The 23,047-nt window shown below is 41.0% G+C and overlaps 1 protein-coding gene across 5 annotated transcripts in view; it reads left to right on the forward strand.

Moving 5' to 3' along the window:
* The window catches only part of Thrb (thyroid hormone receptor beta), a 369,155-nt gene that overhangs the window by 247,478 nt on the left and 98,630 nt on the right, over nucleotides 1-23,047 (forward strand). For all 5 annotated transcript variants that reach the window (XM_078038291.1, XM_078038289.1, XM_078038293.1 and 2 more), the window contains one exon: nucleotides 17,036-17,099. In XM_078038291.1, the coding sequence (XP_077894417.1) occupies nucleotides 17,078-17,099 (22 nt within the window). In that variant the 5' untranslated portion in view covers nucleotides 17,036-17,077. The remainder of the gene's footprint in view (nucleotides 1-17,035; nucleotides 17,100-23,047) is intronic.

Below are 23,047 nucleotides of genomic sequence, written 5' to 3' on the forward strand. Positions count from 1 at the left end.
CATTGCATGCACTTGATAAATATTAGCCGCTATTGCTGTTGTTGTCTTTATTATATCATCATGATTATCCTTACCTTTTAGGGAACCATATACACATGTACAAGATGCATGATGGTTAAAATATTTAAAGTATCATTAGCTTCTTTTTTCTATATTTAGTTTCATTGGATCTTGTGAATAGACTATTTGGATTTGTGGTAGATTTTTACTATAAGCCAAGAGCCATATTTTGGCTAGTCAGCCTGGGCCCTCAAGCTAAGGAATAGTAGCTCCAGATACACATTCATGCATTCCATGTGGGGTATGCATGGTTTTATTGGTGTTCTAGAACTGATTCCTCTTTCTCTGGAAATCTTTGTTTTTAAATCACGTGATTCCCCCAACACCCATGGAAAATCAAATGATTGTGTTTCTATGGCAGAGAAAATCAACAACATGAGTTGATGGCCAAAGTCCATTGTCTTTCCTTTTGATATAGGAAAATGGGTCAGAAAGTGGGTCTTGTTTACAATAAACTTTTTATTGGCCATAGAGGTATGACAGCTGAAGCATTCCAACTTATATTTATAAAAACTATTATTTTGTGATCAAAACTATATCCTTTGAGGGAAAGTAGATATTGTGCAAAGTATTGATTTATATGTTCTCCCACTGGGAAATCAGTAGTTTAAATCCCTCTTGAGATTTAATCCCATGAATCATTGCAGCAGGGCTTAGCACAGGATATTTCACCAGAGAAGTGGGTTATCCCACCACCAAATGTCTTACACATGTCATGCTAGAGGATGGGAAGTTCCATTCTTTCCTAACATTACCAACTACTTTTAAAGAAATCATTTCATCTTGACAAATATTGGATCAAATACTGTGCCTTTTTCAATAACTAAAACCCTACAACCAATGCATAAAGTAAATCAAGTCCTCAGTGGGTGACAAGAACATTTGAGCCCTCCACTCCTTTTCCCTCTCACTGCCTCTGTGATGAGAACACAGCTTCCCATACCAGCTCTGCTCTTACTGTGTGACCCATGGACCTGTGGAATTAGGTCCCTAGTACCCAACTCTCAGCTCTCCAGAAACCATGATGAACCATGCGTAAAAATAACAAGTGATTGCCGGATGCATCGGCGCATGCCTGTAATCCCAGCACCTTAGGAGGCTGAGGCAGGAGGATTGTAAATTCAAAGTCAATCTCAGCAAAAGTGAGGCGCTAAGCAAGTCAGTTGAGACTCTGTCTCTAAATAAAATACAAAATAGGGCTGAGGATGTGGCTCAGGGGTCAAGTACCCCTGAGTTCAATCCCTGGTACAAAAAAAAAAAAAAAAGAAGCCATGCTTCTGGAGTGCTTACTACCTGTAAGGCATTATCCTAATTGTTCCTGTATGAACTCATTTGATCCTGACATCTCTTTAAGGGAGGTGCTATCTCCATCTTTGGAGGCAACTGATATTAAAACAAGCCAATGTATATACCTGTCCAAGTCTCTAGATTGCATGGTCATAATGATTGCAGTCCCGTCACCTGTACTCTACATGATCCATATTCTGAAGGACCCTAAGTTTACAGCCAGATCTTGAACAAGAAGATTGGCATGACCCCTGTGCAGCAGGTGTATGGTGACTTGCAGAGCATCTGTGTTTTGTAGAATTGGGTTTCGTTGTTGTGGTGGTGTTGTTTGTTTTTTACTCTTCCACACTCTCCCATGGCCTTCTGCGCTTCTGATAACATACCAAATACAGGCTCCTCTAATTAGAACTGTTTGTATGTTCTGTCACCTCTACCAGGCACTGCTTGCCAGAAGGAGCAGTTGTGAGTCCCCTATGCCCAGCACAGCATCCAGATGAATGAAGGCACATGGCAGGAAGAAAGCACTATGGCCCAGCCATGCAGGCACCTACCCTCACGAGTGTCCTGACTCCTCACCAGTGGGGTGGTAAAGGCAAGGTTCTCCATCCCTCTTACCCTCTGTTCCACCCATGAGCAGAAAATGACTGTGAGCATCCATTCCTGCTGATGTCTGGTTGTTGATGACCACAGGAATTCTCTGGAGGCCACAACAGCCGTTCCCAGAAATCTTCTATAGCACGATGGTGCTCCCATCTTAAGAGATTCCCTTATGAGAATATGGAGGCCAGGATGGTTTCTGAGCTTAGTTCAACCAGACCCTCTGTCTCTAATAGGTGTACATCAAGATTTTGAATAGAGAAATAGGCAAAAAAGCAAAAAGCTTTCTCCCCTTTTATAGTTTACCAGGGTGTACTGCAGGGCTTCCAAGAGGTGGACAGTCTTCATGAAGTTGTCACCGTGCGTCATATTCATCTCTGTGCTGTCATTGGTTCCTGTGTGTTATTAGCTGACCATAATGTCGGCAAGTTGGAGATTCACAGGGCTTCACGCCAAGGAGGGTCCCCGTTCCCAGCTGCAGGCACACAGACCTCTGTGATGTGCAGGATAATTGGCCATCCATAGATAGTAAGTGATGTCAGTGGAGCTGGAGATTTTCTTGGCCTTATAAATTCAAAACTCATGAAGCTCAGTTTCACACCAGGAGGCTGCTTTGTCGTCCTGAAAAAGACGGCAGAATTTTGAAAGATGTGGAAGGTATTAGAGAAAGTCATTGAGTCCAGGTAAATTACTCTTGAGTTAAGCCTTGATCAAGAGGTCTGAATTATATTTTCTTATTAACAAATAGGTCTCTCTCGTAGCAAATAAGGGCCAAGGAAGGTTCTCCATGCCTCAGTTCAGAACCCAACCCAGAGAAAATCCATGCACCTGATAAGACATAATGATACCCTGTGTGTCTTTCTCAGCTTTAGATTTAACACTCTGAGATGCTTCAATGAAGCGTGCATTTTCAACAGTTCTATCATTTACCACAGTTCATCCATTGAAACTACATGCATCCCATGGATTTTAGTAAATTTTCAGAGTTCTGCAGCCATCAGCATAAAGTCATTTTAGGATAGGACATTCCATCACCCTGGGGCAACCCTCACATCCATCAGCCACTCTCTATTCCTGAGTTAATCCCCACCCTCACCACCCAGCCCTGGGTGACCAATCATCCACTTTCTGTTTATTAAAGCCTGCATTTTTATAGCCTAGATATTGCCTCTGTGTTCCTAGTAATTAGAATCATGTGACAAGGCTTGTTCTCAACAGTTGTAATTTTTAAGAATATTTATTTTCTTCCTGTATCGCTGAGCCTCCCCTCCCACACCCAGCACCTGTCTTTCAGCACCACCTCCAAAGGCAGGACCCTTCTTCTTCATTTAACAAGTTTTAGTTAAGGACTTGCTATGTGCCACACGCTGGGTCAGCTCTTGGGGTCATCAGTGAACAAAGCCAAGCTGACTCCCTAGTAGAGGGAGTCAAAACAATAAGCTAAGTTAGCAGGGCGCAGAAGTCAACAGTCCCCGTGGGAAAAGATGCTAAGTTCTGTGGGAAGGAGACGGTAGAGCAGGGGAGGGGTGTTTGCCAGGCAGGGATCGGGATGTCCAAAAGTGCATCCGCTGGAAGTTAAGGTGTGCAAAATTGACAAGGGTGAGGGAAGGGTCCAAGAAGGTGTCTAAGAGATGAGCAATGAAGGCACCGAAAAACTGGTCACGTGCCACCTGGTGGGGAATACAAATGACAGGTTTGAGGAATAGTAAAGGGCTTGGAAAAGCTGAAATGGGGAGAGAAGACAGAGGCAAAAGAGGCAGGTCCTGGGCACTGGAGCAAGGTTTTGAGCAGCAGAGTGACATGAGCTGAGTTATATCCTACCTGGACCATCCTGACCACCATGTTGAAGAGGAACAAGAACAGACATAGAGGGCCTTCCAGACACTATTTAAGAAGCTACTGGTTGTCAGCCAGACGCAATGGTTCTCAATCTTGACTGCACACTGGACTCACCTGGCAGCTTTACGAAACTGGCATGGGTTACAAAACACTAACCAGTCTGGGGTGCAGCCTGGGCACTTGGGTTTTTCAAACTTATCCAGGTGATTTTTTTTTAATCCTAATCCATTTTTTTTTGGTGCTATCACAAAGCACCTGAGACTCTGTAATTTATTAGGAACATAAAATTTTTTGGTTTATGAGGGCTAAAAATTCCAAGAGCATGGTGCCAGCATCTGGTGAGAATATGTGTCAGTCCATGGAGGAAGGTGAAAGGGTGAGAGACAGATGACAGAGGAGAGGGCCAAACTCAAGTCTGTCAGGAAGCCACACCCACAGTAACTAACCATTCTTGTGATGCCAATATTCATCCACTCATTCATCTCTCAATGACCGGATCACCTCCACCTCTTAACATGGCTGCGGTGCGTATTAGATCTCCAACACAAGAACTTTGAGGGACTTATAGCAGAGGGCATTCAAGTCACAAAGAGGTGGGGAGACTGTGTAGACATTAGTCTCAAGAAATGCCATGCTCTTCAGTACTTGGTAAGGTAGACCTTGACTACACCATGGCTGAGAAAGAGATAACCAGTAAGGAGCTCAAGAGCCACTAAAGCTAAAATTAGGTTGGCTTTACCCTTTCCTTGAGATTTTTATACTAATGAGAGTGAACTCGAATGTCACGTTCTAGGTTCAAATCTTGAACATAGATAATTTTTTTAAAATTTATTTATTTTAATTAGGTAGATATGACATTTTTAATTAGGTAGATATGACAGCAGAATGCATTTTGATTCCTTGTACCCAATTGCAGCACAGCTTTTCATTTCTCTGGTTGCACACAATGTAGCTTTGCATCATAGGTGCAGTCACACATGTACCTAGGGTAATGATGTCCATCTCATTCCACCATCTTTCCTGCTCCCGTGCCTTCTCTCCACTCCTCCCTCCCCCTTGCCCAATCAAAGTTCCTGCATTTTTTCCCATGCTCTCCCCCCCCACACATTATGGATCAGCATCCACTTATCAGAACATTTGGCCTTTTGTTTTGGGGAATTGGCTTACTTTGCTTAGCATGATATTCTCCAACTCCATCCATTAACTGCAAATGCCATGGTTTTATTCTCTTTTAATGCTGAGTAATATTCCATTATGTGTCTATATCACAGTTTTCTTTATCCATTCATCCATTGAAGGGCATCTAGCTAGCTTCCACAGTTTAGCTATTGTGAATTGAGCTGCTATGATCATTGATGTGGCTAGTTTACTATAGTATGCTGATTTTAAGTCCTTTGAGTATAGACCCAGGAGAGGGTTGGCTGGGTCAAATGGTGGTTCCATTCCCAGTTTTTCAAGGAGTCTCCATACTGCTTTCCAGATTGGTTGCACCAATTTGCAGGCCCACCAGCAGTGTACAAGTGTGCCTTTTTCCCCCACATCCTCGCCAACACTTGTTGTTTGTATTCTTCTTAGCTGCCATTCTGTCTAGAGTGAGATGAAAATCTTAAAAGTGGTTTTTGATTTGCATTTCCATGTGATTTTGATGTGCAGCCCATGTTGAGGCTTCATGCTTTTGGACCACTAAGCAGTCCCACTAGTCTGGTTATACAGTTAGGAAAGAAAGCGTCCCAGATGACCCCAGCTGCTCATTGGCAAAGCTGTGCCTAGAGGCAGCCAGAGGTCTCACTGCCAAAGTGGTGGCAGGGCTGGAGCTGCAGACCGTGCACAAACTGGAATGGCACTGGCAGGAGTCCATCTAGACCCTCAGATCTCGAGGTGATCCCATTCTTTAGCTGGATTCAAACATAAGCCTCTGAATGAGAGTAGACTCTCTCCTTGCACAGACAAGGGCAGAATACAGGGGTAAGACTTGAACCACAGGAGGTGGTATGCAATTCACTCAACAGGCAGTGTTTCAGGATAATCGTGACTGTGTGTCAGGCCTTATGCAAGGAACTGTGATTTAAAAACAGTAACAAAAAGGCCTAAACATCCCTGCCTAGGCCAAATGGCTCAAAGTAAAGACCATATAATATTTCAAAATGTGTTCTTTGTGGGAAGGCTTTAAATAAGCTGTCGGGGGAGGGGGAGATCCTTTGGTCGCATATCTGAGCTTTTGGCATTTGTAATTCCTAGGGAATGAATAGAACATTATTGTGTTGCCTCGGCACAAGAACAGCAGGGGGGGGGGGAATAAAAAAGATGCTTGGAGATGTGAGCCGAACATGAATCAGCAATCTCGTTCTATTGTTCAGAAAATAATCACCACGCTGAGAGTATGGAATTTAAGAATCATGCAGAAATGCCCTCCCCCCACCCCCAGCAGGGAACAGACACTGGCTAAAGCATGGCATTTTGTTTTTTTGGCTTCCTGAATTGAAAGGAATGTTTAAAGAAAAAAAAAAAAGAAAAACTTGGAGAGGATTTGGGGAAAGCTGATTTGTAAATATGGAAAATACAGCCCATAAGAAATGGAAGATGATTCAGACCCCGTGTTGGCAAGCTCGCAGAGGTGGCACGTCAGGGGCGTGTTGATTCATTCTCATGAGCAGGAAGCAGAGCTGTCCTAGCTTCGATATATAAGAAATGTTTCTTAAGTTCCTATTATGTGCTGATCACGGTGCTCACTCGTGGGGAAAGGAAGGAGGGTAGTTCCTACCATTTGAAGATCTTCTAATTTGTAGCAATGGATAGTAGGATACCGAAACTCTAAGCTGGTTATTCTTTTTTTTTTTTTTTTTTTGGTATCAGGGATTAAAATCAGGGCACCCAACCGCTGAGCCACATCCTCAGCTCTATTTTGTATTTCAGTAGGGTTTCACTGAGTTGCTTAGCATCTTGCTTTTGCTAAGGCTGCCTTTGAACTTGAGATCCTCCTGCCTCAGCCTCCAGAGCTCCTGGGATTACAGGCAAGCGCCACTGTGCCTGGTTTAAAGTGGTCCTTCTTAAAACATGTCTGGGAAGCATTGCCTGGAGGGCTGTGGCAACGCAGACAGCTGGAGCCCACTCTTGGGGACCCTACTTTTGAGAACCCTGCTCTAAGGAAGTGAATCAAGGCGGGGAGGTGAGGAGCATGAGTGTGAATGAACAAGTGTACAAGTCCACTAAGAGGTGTGACTGATCTGCTGGTGCTCTTGCACGTGCCCCTTTGTGAACCTATTCTTCTGTACAGCAATATGCATTGCATAAACCACACTGGTGACAATTTGGCCACCACGCAAGGAAGGGTTGCAAGAGGCAGGGGAAGAGGGTTCTCTGTATGACTAAGAAAACAAAATAAGACAGAATATAGGAGTGTCATGTCCGGAGAATCCAAATCCAAGAGCAGGCATGTGGGCTCATGGCAGCATAGCAAGTGGCTTTAGTGATCAAAGGATGAGAAAATTACAACAACATGCATCTTTTAGGGGCTCCTTTCCTTCCACACCTTCCTACCCAGATGTACCCCTTCCATCTCCCTTAAAGATTCTGTGATTTTTGAGAAATAACCTAAATTCCCATTTAATGTCCCAGCTCTTTATCATGAGTTAAGCATAATGGATTAAATCTTCCAAATGTGAACTAATGATTGCTCTGGTCGATTCCTAAAAATGATCCTGAAAACAGGTCACTGAAAGACAAAACCCCGAGTGCACGTGTCAGATTGTGCACATGACATTTCTACAGGAAACCAATGAATTTGCTGATAAAGTTGGCCAAATGGACGGTTACCAAGCAGCTCCCAACAAGAACTTAACAAACAGGGAAGTGGAGACTGCAACGTTCAGAAGTCTATTTCTGTAGGAACATTGCAATGTCACTCCCCTCCTCTGCTCACCATTTAGCATTTTAGTAAAAAGGGATGTCTATATTCGTTGGGAGAAACTTATTTTCACTTTCCAAGATATTTAAGGGCAAAGTTGTCTTTACAACACTCTTTACAAAGATTACCATTCTTATACCAGAGTTGAAAATCTGCAAGTTACTCACTGCAGATACCAAAAGCTGCAGACCCTGACCTCAGACTGGGAGACGCCCCACTCCTTGGGACAAAAATTGAATATATATTTATTTCTGTAGATGATACTGCTGTCAAGCAGTCAAGGAGTCGTCTTTTCTTATGAAGCTGTCCAGGATTGATGGAGCGAGTGGGCGGTTTGTTAGTGTCTTATTCATCATTAAACACTTTTAAAAAAATCAATAATTCATTTGCTTCAGTGCAAATGTTTTATTTTCACATTCTTGTTTGTTGTTTTCCGTGCATGTGTCTCAGTGAGTCACCTAACCACAATTATAGATGCAGGCATCTGGCGGTTCTGCGTGGTACATCTCATTCCTCAGGAATTATTTAATTAGCACGACGCGATGAATGCGTTTCCAGTCATTTCATCTCACGCGCGCGCACGTGTACAGGCGCGCACCACAGGTGCACGCGCACACACACACGCGCGCCCTCAATCAAGCTTTCCTCAGGTTGGGCACGGACGGCTACCCTGCTCTCCAGCAGGTGTCAGCAGAGGAGTGCACGGTGCTCCAGCCAACGGGGTGTCTGCTGAAGCCGTTGCGCCTGCTGTGTCAGACCTTCCTCAAACCTGCTTTCCACCTGAGGCTCGCCCCCATTTCTTAGATGCGTTCAGAGATGATAAGTCAGCCGTAGAGAACAGCAGCCACCAAGAAAATGTACTAGGAACCCAGCACGGGTGCTGATTGAGCCTTTCAGAGTTGGTCTCGAAAAACTTTTATTGGCTGATTTCTCCTTGACTTTTCTACCACTGCATTATTTTGGTTAAAAGAAGTGCTCTGTTTTATTCCAGGTGGTGATAAGTTAGAGTAGCAGATGATTTTGGATTTATAGGGTGGTGTTCATTATAAAGCCCACTCTGACCCCAAGTATCCTGTCCCTCCCACTGCTGAAACCTAGTCCTGAAAGTGGAAACAGGACTTTGCTCAGGCTGTGGTTCCAGAATCTAGTACCTAAGGGTGGACGAATACCACCACGTATCAAGTGCCCTTACTCTGTTGACTCCAACACATTCCCCTTTGAGGTAGATGATCGTATCCCCACGTTAGGAATGCATCTCTTGCTTGTCAATATCCCTTGTCATTCTGTTAGTAAGTGACAGGGCCTACCGTCTTTTCAACATGCCATGGTGACTTTGCCTGCTGAAGAGATGGAATGAGAGATGAGAAGAAAAATCGAAGGAAGGAGACAAGGATTGGTCCAGACAAAGGTTAAAATGAAAAGTAGAAATGCACCCGGGAATTTGATGATTGGACGTAAATTAGAAAGGGTGGGTGGGGCAGAAGTAAAGGCTAATCATTTTGCTAAGAACAACAACAACAAAATTAGCCACAGCAAATTAAGCTCAGTTTCAACCACAGAACCTGGTTGTATTGTTTCCCTCCCTGAGGGCAAAAACGCTTATAGTGACTGCTAAAAAATCTGAAATGAAAATTATAGCTTTGCCTTTCAAGAGTCATTTGCTGATGTCTGCTGTGTGGGGCTTGAGTCTCCTGCCTCTCCCAGCAAAGGAATTCTGACTGCCTTCTGGAAAAGAGGTGATCCACCTAGGCAGAAGGATCGGCAGAGCTTGTACTGTATTTGCACATCTTTATTAATTTTCTTGGAGCCTAATAGTCCTTTTTAACCAGCCCCCATCCCACAGTCTACCTATGCTGGCTTTTAAAATATTTTTCTCTTACTGAATTTTTGGTACTATACTTCTAAATGAGTTTTATATGAATCATAAAAGGTGGATCACAGCGTGGTATGATTTGAATACATCTTGCCTCTATGCTCTGATATTTGAGTTCCTAACTTCTTCCTATCATCATAAATTCAGCCATAACATTCACTGGGTCCTGGATTCACTATTAAATTACAAAGGTCTTGGGGAAAGACAAACTAGTGCTGCCTTTAGGATGCTTATAGAGCTGTGTCCTAGCTTCCTTGCTCTGCATAATAAGGTTAAGTGAACATGAAAGTTAACCTTGAAAGAGAAAAAATTTTCATAAAAGGCCAAATAGGTCAAATTCAGTGTCAAAAGAAGAAAATAGCAAGGAAGGAAGGAAGAAGTTCCACTTCCCTTTTATCTTGGTGATGGTGCTGTCCAGGGAGGTGGACTTCTGGGCTGTCCATGAGTCTTTAAGCCACCAAAGTCACCTTAAATATTTCTTAGATAAGTTTTTCATCATCCAGGACATTCTACATGAGATAAAGCTCTTAACATGCAGCTGCCCACATTGGCTCTGGCCCTCCATCTGTCCAGCTCATGTGGCCTTCCCATTTTTAGCAGCAGCCTCAACTCACCAAGAGTTGTGGGGGGCCTGGTATCTTCTGAGATCCTTCCACCTGTTTCCTAAGCGTTAATAATAATTTAAACCGAAACTTTTCAGTTTCAGAGGACTCAATAACAACCTTTCCACCACTTCTATCTTTAAAAATATATCAGAATATATTAGTGGGGTGCAGTGGCACATGCCTATAACCCTAGTGACTTGGGAGGCTGAGGCAGAAGGATCACAAGTTCAAAGCCAGTCTCAGCAACTTAGTGAGGCCCTAAGTAACTCAGTGAAACCCTGTCTCTAAATAAAATACAAAAAAAAAAAGGGCTGGGGATGTGGCTCGGTGGTCAAGTGCCCCATGAGTTCAATCCCCAGTATCCCTCCAAAAAATTTTTAAAAATGTGTTTCTGAGAGGTCCACTCTTCCAAGGGGAATGAGTTTTACTTCCAGGACATGAACTGAAAGAGGCTGAAACTGACAAAGCTCAGCCTGCGTGAGCCTCAGCACTAACCCTTAGCACGTGGCATCTGTGACTTATATTTTTAGCTGCTCCTGCCTGGCCAGCTTGTAAAATGAATTGTAAATTCCTTCAGGGCACAGAGCCTCTCCCTTCTTAGCCTATCTGCCTCCTCAGAGTTCAGAGCAGAGGTAAATGCTCACAGCACATTCAACACCATGCCTTACTACCTCTACCTACTAAATGTCCTGAATCTCTGACCCTCTGACCTCTTCTACAGTCACCACCTAAGTTCTAGCCCCTTCCCCTCCTCCAGACCTGCCATAGCACCTGACTGTCCTGCTTTTCACCCAGCACCTATAGTGAAGCTCTAAAACTTCAAATGGGATCATATTTCTTCTCTGCTTTACTCCCTACGTGATGTAAAGAGTTACCAGGTTCTCTGCATGCACCGGCTCCTTGCCTGTGAAGTAGTTCACGTGCCTAGAAGCACAGCATGAGAACAGAGGGTTAAGTCACAACCTGGGGAGAGGCCTGTTCCAAAGGAGAGCCATCAGGTCCTAGGTCACGTGACTCAGAAGCCTTCCCAGACAGGCCCAGGTAGGAGATCCTCTCCTTCCCTCCTGCCTTCTCTACTCTGAAGAGACAAAGAAGGGGAAACCTGTACACTTTTTTTTTTTTGTGAGAGTTTCTCCTTTTATTAGACTAGAAGCTCCTGGTGGACGGACTGAGCGTCATCTTTAAACAAAACCTGGGGCATGGCCTAAGCAGAGCAGGCCTCCAGAACAGCCTCTCCACTGACTGACCGGGCAAAAGAATGACCTGCGTGCAAGAGGTATTTTTCACTTGAGCAGCAGCCACCCCAGGGAATTGATGGAATGGCATTTCTCCCTCAACTGGTGCCAAACTGTCAGGGCTGCTGAAAGACTTTGAAGGTCCCTGATATGCATGCAAACCTTTACTAGGTGTAATTGAAAACTCTCCCCTAAGAAATTAAAATATTCTTAGACAATCAAATAAGAATAGTGATACAGGACTGGAGTTATAGCTCAGTGGCAGAGCGCTTGCCTAGCATGTGTGAAGCACTGGGTTTGACCTTAGCACAGCAAAACAATAAACAAATAAAATAAAGGTATGCCATCCATCTACAACTACAAAAAAAAAAAAAAAAAGTGATACAACATGCCAGAACCTTTGGAACACCATGAAGTGGTTCTAAGAGGAAAGCTTATAGCTATGAGTACCTACATAAGAAAATTGGAAAAATCCCAAATAAACAACCTAATGATGCATCTCAAGAACCTTGAAAAAATAAGAACAAACCAATTCCAAAAACAGCAGAAGGAAGGAAATAATTAAAATCAGAGCTGAAATCAATGAAACCAAGAATTTTTAAAAATAATAGAAAGGATCCAAGAATTTTTAAAAATAATAGAAAGGATCAATGAAATGATGATTTGATTCTTGGAAAAGTTAAATACGATCAATAAACCCTGGGCCAAGGAACTGAACAGGCACTTCTCAAAAGAGGATATACAATCAATCAATGAATATATGAAAAAATGTTCAACATCTTCAGCAATTAGAGAAATGCAAATCAACCACTCTTAAGATTTCATCTCACTCCAGTCAGAATAGCAATCATCAAGAATACAGGCAACAAGAAATGTTGGTGAGGTTGTGGGGGAAAAGAACAGTCATTCATTGCTGGTGGAACTGCAAATTGGTTCAACCACTCTGGAAAGCAATATAGAGATTCCTTTGAAAACTTGAAATGGAACCACTATTTGACCCAAGTATCCCATTCCTTGGTTTATACCCAAAGGACTTAAGACAACATACTACAGTGACACAGCCACACCAATGTTCATAGTGGCTCAGTTCACAACAGCTAAATTGTGGAACCAACCCAGATACCCTTCAGTAGATGAATGAATAGAGAAACTGTGGTGTATATATATGCACAATGGTATTACTCAGCATTAAAAGAGAAAAAAATCATGGCATTTGCAGTAAATGGATGGAGTTGAAGAATATTATGCTAAGGAGTTAGCCAAGCCCCCAAATCAAAGGCCGAATGTTTTCTTTGATATGATGCTGACTTATAATGGGGATGCAGCGGGGAGGACATTGGAAGAATGGAAGAACTTTAGATAGAGAAAAGGGGAGGAAAGGGGAGGGAGGGGGTGGAATGAAATGGACATCATTACCCTAAGTACATGTATGAAGATCCAAATGGTGTGAATCTACTTTGTGTACGACCAGAGACAGAAAAATTGTGCTCTATATGTATAATATGAATTGAATTGCATATATATGTGATAGAATATATCATATATAACAAATTAGAATAAATAAATAATTTAACTTAAAAAAAAAGATTGATAAGCCATTAGCCAAAGTAACCAAAAGAAAGAGACCCCAATTAATAAGATTACAGATGGCAAAGGAAGAAATGACCACAGGCATCAAGGATATCCAGAGAATCATTGGGGATTCTTTTGAAAACCTGTATTTCTATAAATTGGAAAACCTAGAAGAAATATATACATTTCTAGTTACACATGACATGCCAAAATTAAATCAAGAGGATACAGAAAACCTAGACAGACCAGTTCCTAGCAATGAGCTAGAAGCAGTAATAAAAGGCCTTTCAACAAAGAAAAGCCCAAGACTAAATGGATCTTCCCCATCAAAATTCTACCAGAACTTTAAATACTAATACCAATGTTCCTCATGAAACAAACATGAGGATGAAGCACTTTCAGTATTTTTCTATAAAGCAGTATCTCCCTTATACCAAAATCAGATAAGGACACATGGAAGAAAGAAAACTACAGACCAACATCCCTCGTTATAAGCAAACTTATCCCAACTTATAAGCAAAAATCTTTAAGATATTAACAAATTGTATTTGACAACATATTAAAAAATTGTACATCATGACCAATTTGGTTATATTCCAGGGCTGCAAAGATGGTTCAACATATGCAAATCAATAAATGTAATTCACCACATAAATAGAATTAAGGACAAAAATCACATGTTCATCTCAATAGATGCAGAGAAAGTCTTCAACAAAATCCAGCACTCAATCATGATAAAAACTTTGAAAAAACTAGAGATAGAAGGAAACTTCCTCAATATCATAAAAGCTATATATGACAAACACAAAGTCAACATCACAATGAATGGGGGAAAACTGAAAACATTTCCTTTAAAATATGGAAAACATCCACTCTCACCACTCACATTCAATAAAGTACTGAAAATTCTAGCCAGAGCAATTATGCAAGAGACGAAATAAAAGAGATAAAAAATAGGAAAGTAAGAGGTCAAATTCTCATTGTTTGCAGATGGTATGACCCTCTACAAAAAGCTCCACCAAAAACCTGCTAGAGCTAATAAACAAATTCAGCAAAATAGCAGGTTATAAAACCAAGATAGAAAAATCTATAGCTTTCCTATATGCATCTGCTGAAAAAGAAATCAGAAAAACAATTTCATTCACAATAGCCTCAAAATATACCTAGGAGCAGATCTAACCAAGGAGATGAACAACAGGCTCTGTAATAAAAATTACAGAACAGTAAACAAAGAAATTGAAAAAGACCCAAGAAGATGGCAAGGTCACTTATGTTCATGGATAGGCAGAATTAATATTGTTAAAATGGCCAAATGACCAAAAAGCAATATACACATTCAGTTCAATCCCCATCAAAAACGCCAGTGACATTCTTCACAGAACTACAGGGGGCAAAGGAAAAACAGTCCTGAAATTCATTTGGAAGAACAAAAGACCCAGAATAGCTAAAGCAATTCTAAGCCAAAGAAAAATCAACACTGGAGGAATTACAACACCTGACTTTAAATATATGGAGCTATAGTAACAAAAACTGTGTGAACTCATTTAAGGAAAACAGTTCTAAATAATACTAAATAATATTCAATGCCAAAGTACTATAGTAATAGTATACATTAATGCTATCATCATAGTAATGCTACTGCTATAATATTGTAACAAAATACCAAAGTGGTTGAGGGATAATAATACTAAATAGGAAAATTTGTACTAAGTTTTGTGGTGCTGACACTAACTTTAAAGTGTCAATAAGATTTTTCTCCTGTTCCTGGATTCTTTCTGCTTCACAGACAATACTTTTCTGTAGTATGTATGCCTACCTAATGGGAGTTTGGAAAATAAATTCTTGAGTTGATAATATAGCAATAACTGCAATTTTGAAGTCCAACTTTGAGATGATGAAAAGAATACAAACTCTTCTGACACATTCGTGTTAACGTTGTGTTTTAATCCAGGGGCTAAATTCTTTTGGTTGCGGTTGACAGAAGCATGACTTGAATTGGATTACATGAAAAGGAGATCATTTTGCTCAGGGTGTGACCAGAGAAGAGTTGAGTAGCCAGACCCTTAGAGGAGCAGAAGGGGACAGAGTTGGGTCTTGGGGAATGGAAACACAGTTCAGACATGCAGCGCTGCCGGGGTGGCCTGTGTTCTCACTGGAGGACATCTCCACACCTGGTCCCTCTCCCTCAAAACCCACCTGGACTGTGGAATGAGGATGGGCAGAGACTTGGGACTGGTAAACTTTGAAAATAAAATGATTAGGAGCAAGAATGCATTTTCCTAATAGTTAATAATGATCTTCTGTTCTATCAGATGCCAATTCAGGTGGCTTGCATCATGCCATATCAACTTCATTTGTTTTATTTTATTCAATTATTCCACACATAGTTGTGGAGTGCCCATTTTGTACTTGATACTCCACTTGATATGAAAGATATAAAAATGTGAAGGGCAGGACTGGTCATGAAGAGATTATAGAGTAGTGGGAAAGGCAGCCATGTAAGCCTATAATTTCCACTGGGTGTGACAAGAACTATGATGGGGGTATGACTTCATTGCTTAGTATTAAATGTGGAGTTAGAATGAATGGTCATCTATAAACCTGCACTGTGAACATAGTTCATATACTTCCTCTTCCCCAACATTGAGATGGTTCTTCCTCTTCCCATGGCTTTCCTGTGCCCAGTACATTTTAGTCCACCCAGCGATTTCACTCACATACATTTTTTTAAATCTTTTTTTGGATAGCAGGGATCAAACCCAGGGGCACTTAGCCACTGAGCCACATCCCCGGCCCTTTTTTGTATTTTATTTAGAGACAAGGGTTTCACCGAGTTGCTTAGGGCCTCACTAAGTTGCTGAGACTGACTTTGAACTCATGATCCTCCTGCCTCAGCCTCCCAAGCTGCTGGGATTATAGGCATGTGCCACCACACCCAGACCCTCACTCATATCCTCTCTAAAACTCAGAAACAAATCAGAACAAGATATATTCTGTGCTTGTATAATTATGTCCAAATGGATCCCACTGTCACATATAACTAAAAAGAACTAATAAAAACAATTTTAAAAATTCAAACATCATCCTTCTGAAATAAGTGAAGCATGTATTACTTTCCTTGTTTTCCACCAAGGAAATGGAGATTCCAGTGCTTTGAAATGACTTGTTATGATCCCAAAGCTAGTACGTGACAGCATTGACCTTGAAGCCCATGCCCGGGGCTTCAGGGCTATTCCAAAGCCAACATGCTGCCACTGTTCTCCATGGGACACAGAATACTCTCGGGGAGGGGGGGTGGGGGAGGGGGGAAGAACCCAATTCTGATCTGTGCCCAGCAATATGCTGAAGGACACTGATCTGTTCATCAGCCACCTGTGTCCATCTGTGTGCATCATTCAACCCTCACCCCTTGGTCATTGTGCCACTGGGCATTGACACCTGCTGGGCCTCCTTCCCCAGTCTGAGGGCCAGACTGCCTATTGCTCGTGGATCTTATTAATGAAGTAGCGACGGGGAGGAGGGAGCTCTGACTGGAGAAAAGTCTTAAATGGGCAGATGAGGGATTCAGTTCTCTAGAACAGGGCATCTAAGGTTTAAAGAGCACGTGAATCACCTGGCATCTTGTCTAAATGCAGAATCTGATTAAGGTGGTTCTAACAAACTAGCAGCTGATGCTGAAATGCTGATCCTCGGAACCAGCATCTTTGAGAAGCACAGATCTACATTAAAGATGCTAATACATCTTAGCCTGATTCTTGCCAGGGAACGAGCCAACCAGTGGGCTGGTAACTTTCTTAAAAACCTGAGATGGAAGAATGTGACTTGGAAAAGATATATATTACTTTAATAACATGTTTACAGAAGGAACCCTGAGATTAAAAACGAAGAGATTTTGTCAACATACATGTCCCATGGCCCAGTTAGACTTCAGTTTCCCCAACTCTGAGTGTGACAAATCTTGCCTCAAGGTTAATAATGCACATAATGTGTGAAATAAAAACATGATGGGGAAAAAGCAAATTATAACCTGTGGTATTTTTTTTCTTGTATTTTGTCTTTGTAGGAGATGTCAGTGAAAAGAAGGATCCAGAATGATTACTAACCTATGACTCCCAACAGTATGACAGGTATCTATATGTTCTTTCTTAATTTTTTTTTTTTTGTGTGTGTGTGTCTCCATTTTTGTTTCACCTAAAGTATGGGGTTTCTAAAGACTGACCTGAGAGTCTTAGCAGCAATTCGTTTTTTTTTTTTGAGGGGGCGGGCAGTACTGGGGCTTGAACTCGGGGGCACTCAACCATTGAGCCACATCCCCAGCCCTATTTTGTATTTTATTTAGAGTCAGGGTCTCACTGAGTTGCTTAGTGCCTTGCTTTTGCTGAGGCTGGCTTTGAACTCACAATCCTCCTGCCTCAGCCTCCCAAGCCTCTGGAATTACGGGTGTGTGCCACCACATCCAGCTCTTAGCAACAATTCTTTCCAAATCAACAAGTATTATTAATCCCAGTGAATACATCCCTACAAAATGTGCTTCCATTTTCTTCAGGAATTAGGAGGAATATCATTACCAGAAAGATGATGGAGAGGAAATGATAACTCTCTGTGAAAGGTTGGTTTTTAAGCCATCCTCAGGTCACCATCACACTGGATGTGCTTACTCTTTACAGCCATTCAGATCCCTAGGATAAATGGCTCTGCATCCTTAGCGATCACAGAGTACATGTGTCTTCTCAAAGTGGTCTGTTCATTCCGCTAAGAAGTCAGAATGGAAAATGATTAGACCACAAGAAGCACGAGTGAGCCATAAAACTTAGCAACAGCACAAATTCTTTATGCAGCATAGAGCAGAGATCCCTTGCTCAAAGGCCCCGAGGTCAAGAAGAATAATACCAACAATTACCAAGGTTGGGTGTAAGGAAGACAAACAGAACTGGAGAACTCGGGTTCTCTATGAAAGAGAACCCCCCTACTCTGAGCAAACGCTGACAAGCAGGAATGAAGCCCAGTGTATGTCCAGTGACTTGGAATTTTCAAGAGAAATTAGAAATCCAGATTTTAAGTGAAATATTCTAATTATTAAATGTTAGCAATTAACTTGTAAAAGCATCGAAGACTCATGATCCAGCCATCCAGCTACTCAGGAGGCCAAGGCAGAGGGATGACAAATTCAAGGCTAGCCAGGGAGACTTTGCTTCAAAATAAAAATTTTAAAAGGGCTTGGAATGTAGCTTAGTCATACAGCACTTGCCTAACACGAGCAAGCCCCTGGTTCAATCCCCAGCACGCACGCACACACACACACACACACACACACACACACACACACAAAAGGTGGATTGTTGGAGAGAAAAGGTTACAAACTGGAATCAACCCATTTATGACTTTGTATACCTTCCAGGCCAAACATCAAACCTGGGACTTTCCTTTTGTTACCAGGGCAGCAGTGCAGATATCTATAAACCTCTGCATGTTAGAGATGCAGCCTGGCTTTTGATAATCTATTCATGTCACTTCCTCACCCTGGGATAAACTAAATGAAAGCACAATTCCTCTTAAAAAGTCTATTCTCTTAGGACCTTAAAAAGGCATACATATATTGATGGTCGAGTAGAATATATTTTTTTAAAGTGAACCCTGACTTGGAGGCTGAGGCAGGAGGATTGTAAGTTCGAAGCCAGCCTCAGCAACTTACCAAGATCTTCTCTCAAAAAAATAAAAAAGGTTTGGGAATGTGGCTCAGTGGTTAAGCACCCCTGGTTTAATCCCCAGTACCAAAATTTAAAAAAAAAAAAGTAACCAAAAGTTTCTACTTAGCCTTCTGAAGATTTGAAAGACTCCCAGTGACCATAAGCATTCTCTCTCCCAACATTATTGCCCTACCTCTCTACCCACCTGTGCTTGAGTTCCTGATATAACAAAAAGATAGGGTGCCTGGGAAAATCAGAATGATTTACACCTGTGAGAAATGAGAATTTCAGAATCATATCTCATCATCTCCTCTTACTCCATATCAGCAAATACCAAAACCTACCCACTCCTGTTTCTGTTCTTCTGCTAACAAGGTCAAGCTCTTTCCCCCTTAAATCTCACTCCTCTGTTACAAAGGTGCATGTTCACAGGAAATTGGTATAGATCAACCTTAACTACAGCTGTCATATTTATGCTGGTATGAGTGGGAATCTCATCAGATAAAGTGACAGCCTAAGTCCCTGAAGGCATATGTATGTGTGAGCACACAGATAGCAGAGAGCAGGTAAATAGTAATGCAAAACCGAGGGAAAGTGTCCCCCTCTGGAAAAGGACAGTGAGACCATGTGCTACCCAGGGGTGGCTTGGTGCCGCACGATAATTTGCCCATCTGAAAGCACTTCCAAAGATACAGATTCCATGAACATATCCTCCTGAGACATTTGACAATGCAAGAATTTGGTATAAAAGGTGATAATAAGATGATTTTGCTTGCTCAGAGGGGTAAGTTCTAGATAGAGTGCAATAACAACCATCCAACCCAGGTCCCTCCCGATCGATGATTGACAACTTTTGATTGATTGTAAATGGGCCAGTGAATAAATATTTCTGGCTTCTAAGGCCATATATGGTCTGTCATAACTACTCAGTTCTGCTATTGCAGCAAGAAGAACCATAAACAGTACGTAAGCAAACAGGCTTGGCTATGTTTTAGTAAAACAGGCAGCAGGCCAGCTTTGGCCCCTGGCTGCCATTTGCTGATGCTTGTTCTAGACTCTGGGATGACCACCCTGGCATCGAGCACAACCCCCAGGCTGAGTCAGCTGGAGGCTGAGCCAGGAACGAGGCTCATTCCTGGACAGTTCTAGATAAAGCTAGCTTTTCAGCTGACTTCCTGAGGCCTTCCTTGCAGGCTGGGCTGGAATCCCTGCTGCCTCCTAGTGGAAGAGGGAGTGTTTGGTCCCAGGATTTGTTTCCTAGTGTAGAAACTAATTTAGTTCTATTTTCAAAAGAAATCTACACCCCTACTGGATACCCAAATGTGCTCAGCATATGTGATGGGCTCAGAGAAGACAGGCATTGCTTTTGACACCTTGTTTGTACATGAAATAAAACAGTGTCCCTTTCCTTCTCTTTCACTGTGAACCAAGACTACTTTTTTTTTTTTTTATTTTAAGAAACCTAAAGGGAGACCAAAATAAAGTCGTAAGCTGCAAAGTGTTTGCTTTAGGCACCTAATTGAAGAGCCAAGTATGCACACTTTTTCTTTGAAAAACATAATAAGCACCTATTACTGTTATGTAGTATGGGAGATCAATTAACCCTTATGAAAAAAAAAAACCTCATTTTTAAATGAGCAAGAGTTTGAGAACAGAACCTGTTTCTGAAAGCAAGCAGGCCAGCATTTTCAGATAAAGGAGGCACATTTTTTTGATATATAGGCTCTTTAGGCCACAATGCTTATTAAGTTTATATATTTTGAATTTACTCAAATGGAAAATTGTTTATTTGCGGGGGGAGCTTTATTTAATATCAGAATTTTCTCCTTTACCCCACCTCTTTTGAAATTGGGGCTGTATGAAATCACTTTTTGAAAAATACATTTCTTAAGGAGGAAAATAAGAAAGTGCCCTTTATATGATATTTTATTCATCTGGAATTAAGCACCGCTTCTCAGGTAATCTGAGGGGAATTCTGCTGACATTTATGACATTATAATGAGCTCTATTTTGAATAAAACCATGATTCACAGCATAGGGGAATTTGTTCTAAGATATGAATGCCCAAAATTTTTAATACCAAACTTAGAGGTTTGGGGCCTTATTTGCAGAGGAAATAAACTCCTGACTTCTCTCGCTGTGCCCAAAGAGACAGAGACAAGCATGTGGTGTGTTTGCATAGAACCTAGTTTTATAAAATTAGAATAAGGCATAAAGTTAGCAACATATTTAATGTTTTCATTGAAACAGAGACCCAATAATTTAAAGCCACACTATTATGAGCATTTTAATGTAAACAGTGTATTCCTCATTCAGCTATTTAACTTGCAATTCTTCCTCATAACTGGCTTGTTCATTCAACTTTCCATTTGGTGTTTCTCCTAATTTTTATTGAGGCATTATTGCTGAGTGTCCTGGGAGTGGAATTGGCAGGGAGGCACAGGCACTTTGAGGTGCTGTTCAGTGTTTCCCCCGGATGATCTTTGCATTTTTTTTTCTTGCTTCTTTGTTAGGCTATCATTTATAAATAAACTTAAAAACAATAGGTTTATCTACCTTTTCCTTACTATTCCAGAGGTTGAGCATATTTGGTGACTATTGGTCACTTGCATCCTTTCATTTGTAACTTTTCATTCTTTTTTTAAAATATTTTTTTAGTTGCAGAGGGACACAATATTATTTATTTATTTGTTTATTTATTATGTGGTGCTGAGGATCGAACCCAGTGCCTCACCCATGCGAGGCAAGCACTCTACCACTGAGCCACAGCCCCACAGCTCTTGCTCTTCATTCTTAATGTCTATTTACCTATTATGATCTTTGGCTGTTTTTCATTATTTGTGAAAGTTGTTTAGGTATCACGGATATTAACTAGGGAAGCCACTAAATCTCTCTAAACTTTCCACTCTTTATGAATGAAATGAGAAGGTGAGACTAGCTCATCTCTAACTCCTCTTCTCCTTTTTAAGATCATGGTGGTTATATTTCAAAATTGAATGTAAGTCACATTTTCATAAAGTAAGGCATATATACATTGTTAGCTGAGTATATTTTTTTTTAAATATATTTTTGCATTTTGAGACTGTCCTACTGTTCAAAGATAACTGTTAGTAGTATACAGGTTGTTCACAGTTCCTACTGTCAATCAATATACCTTTCCACACAAGGATTTTATTTATGCTTACTTAGCAATCCATCACCCATGATATTATCCGATTCATGGACTATTAGTATAATGTTATTAAAAATAATATATTATTAATATAAGCCGGGCATGATGGCATATACCTGTAATCTCAGTGGCTCAGGCAGGAGGATCGCAAGTTCAAAGCCAGCCTCAGCAACTCAGTGAGGCCCTGTCTCAAAATAAAAATAAAAAGGGCTAGGGATATGGCTCAGAGTTTAAGTGCCCCTGAGTTCAATTCCTGGTACCAAAATATTTATATATATGAAAATATATTTTATAATGAACTGCCTTGTCCATTATTCTGTACCTCTCTGATTACTTCATCAGTATAATTTCTACTAAATTAAGGAAAATGCTAGATCAGAGGAAATGAACAACTTTAAAACCTTTTTATTTTGCCAAACTGTAACCAGATTATTAGATCAACTGAGACACCATCAGCAATGTAACCTCCATTTAACCATTATATTTTCCAACTCTAGAGGTTGTGATTTACAAGTTAAGGAATTCATTACCTATCGATTTACCTATGGTAAATGTTACAAATATTTTCCCCTATTTAGTATATGTCCGCTTTTGCTATTTGTTTATGGCAATATTTGACCTTTAAAAAAAATTTCTTCTTTTGGGGCTGGGATTGTGGCTCAGTGGTAGAGTGCTCACCTAGCACATACAAGATGCTGGGATTGATCCTCAGCACCATATAAAAATAAATGAAAAAAAAATAAATAAAAATAAAAATAAATGAGTAAAACAAAGGTATTGTGTCCAACTATAACTAATTTTTTAAAATTGTCTTCTTTAGAAATGACTTCATTCTTACAGACAAGTTGCAGGATTAACACAAAGAATTCTCAGCTGTCCTATATCCAGAATCCTTAAATGTTCACATTTTATCACATTTCCTTTCTTCTTTTCCCTCTTTCTTATTATCTCCATCTAATTTTTATTTTGTCCATGATGTCATGGCATTTGGGGACAGGGTAAAGTTTTTCAGTTTATATACAATAAGTTCTCTAGGAGCATAATTTTCTGTTTATTTCTTGTTGATGAGCTTAGGAATGTTTCCTGGTGGGTACGGAGGAACTGAACTCGAGGACTCTTATAATGAGTTGATTCTTCTAGCTCCATATGTAGTTCTCTTTAGGCACAGGATTACCTTGGTTAACAGGATTTTTCTCAACCTCTCATCTTACCCTTC

The sequence above is a fragment of the Ictidomys tridecemlineatus genome, chromosome 2, assembly GCF_052094955.1.
Source record: "Ictidomys tridecemlineatus isolate mIctTri1 chromosome 2, mIctTri1.hap1, whole genome shotgun sequence".
NCBI classification, from domain to species: domain Eukaryota; kingdom Metazoa; phylum Chordata; class Mammalia; order Rodentia; family Sciuridae; genus Ictidomys; species Ictidomys tridecemlineatus.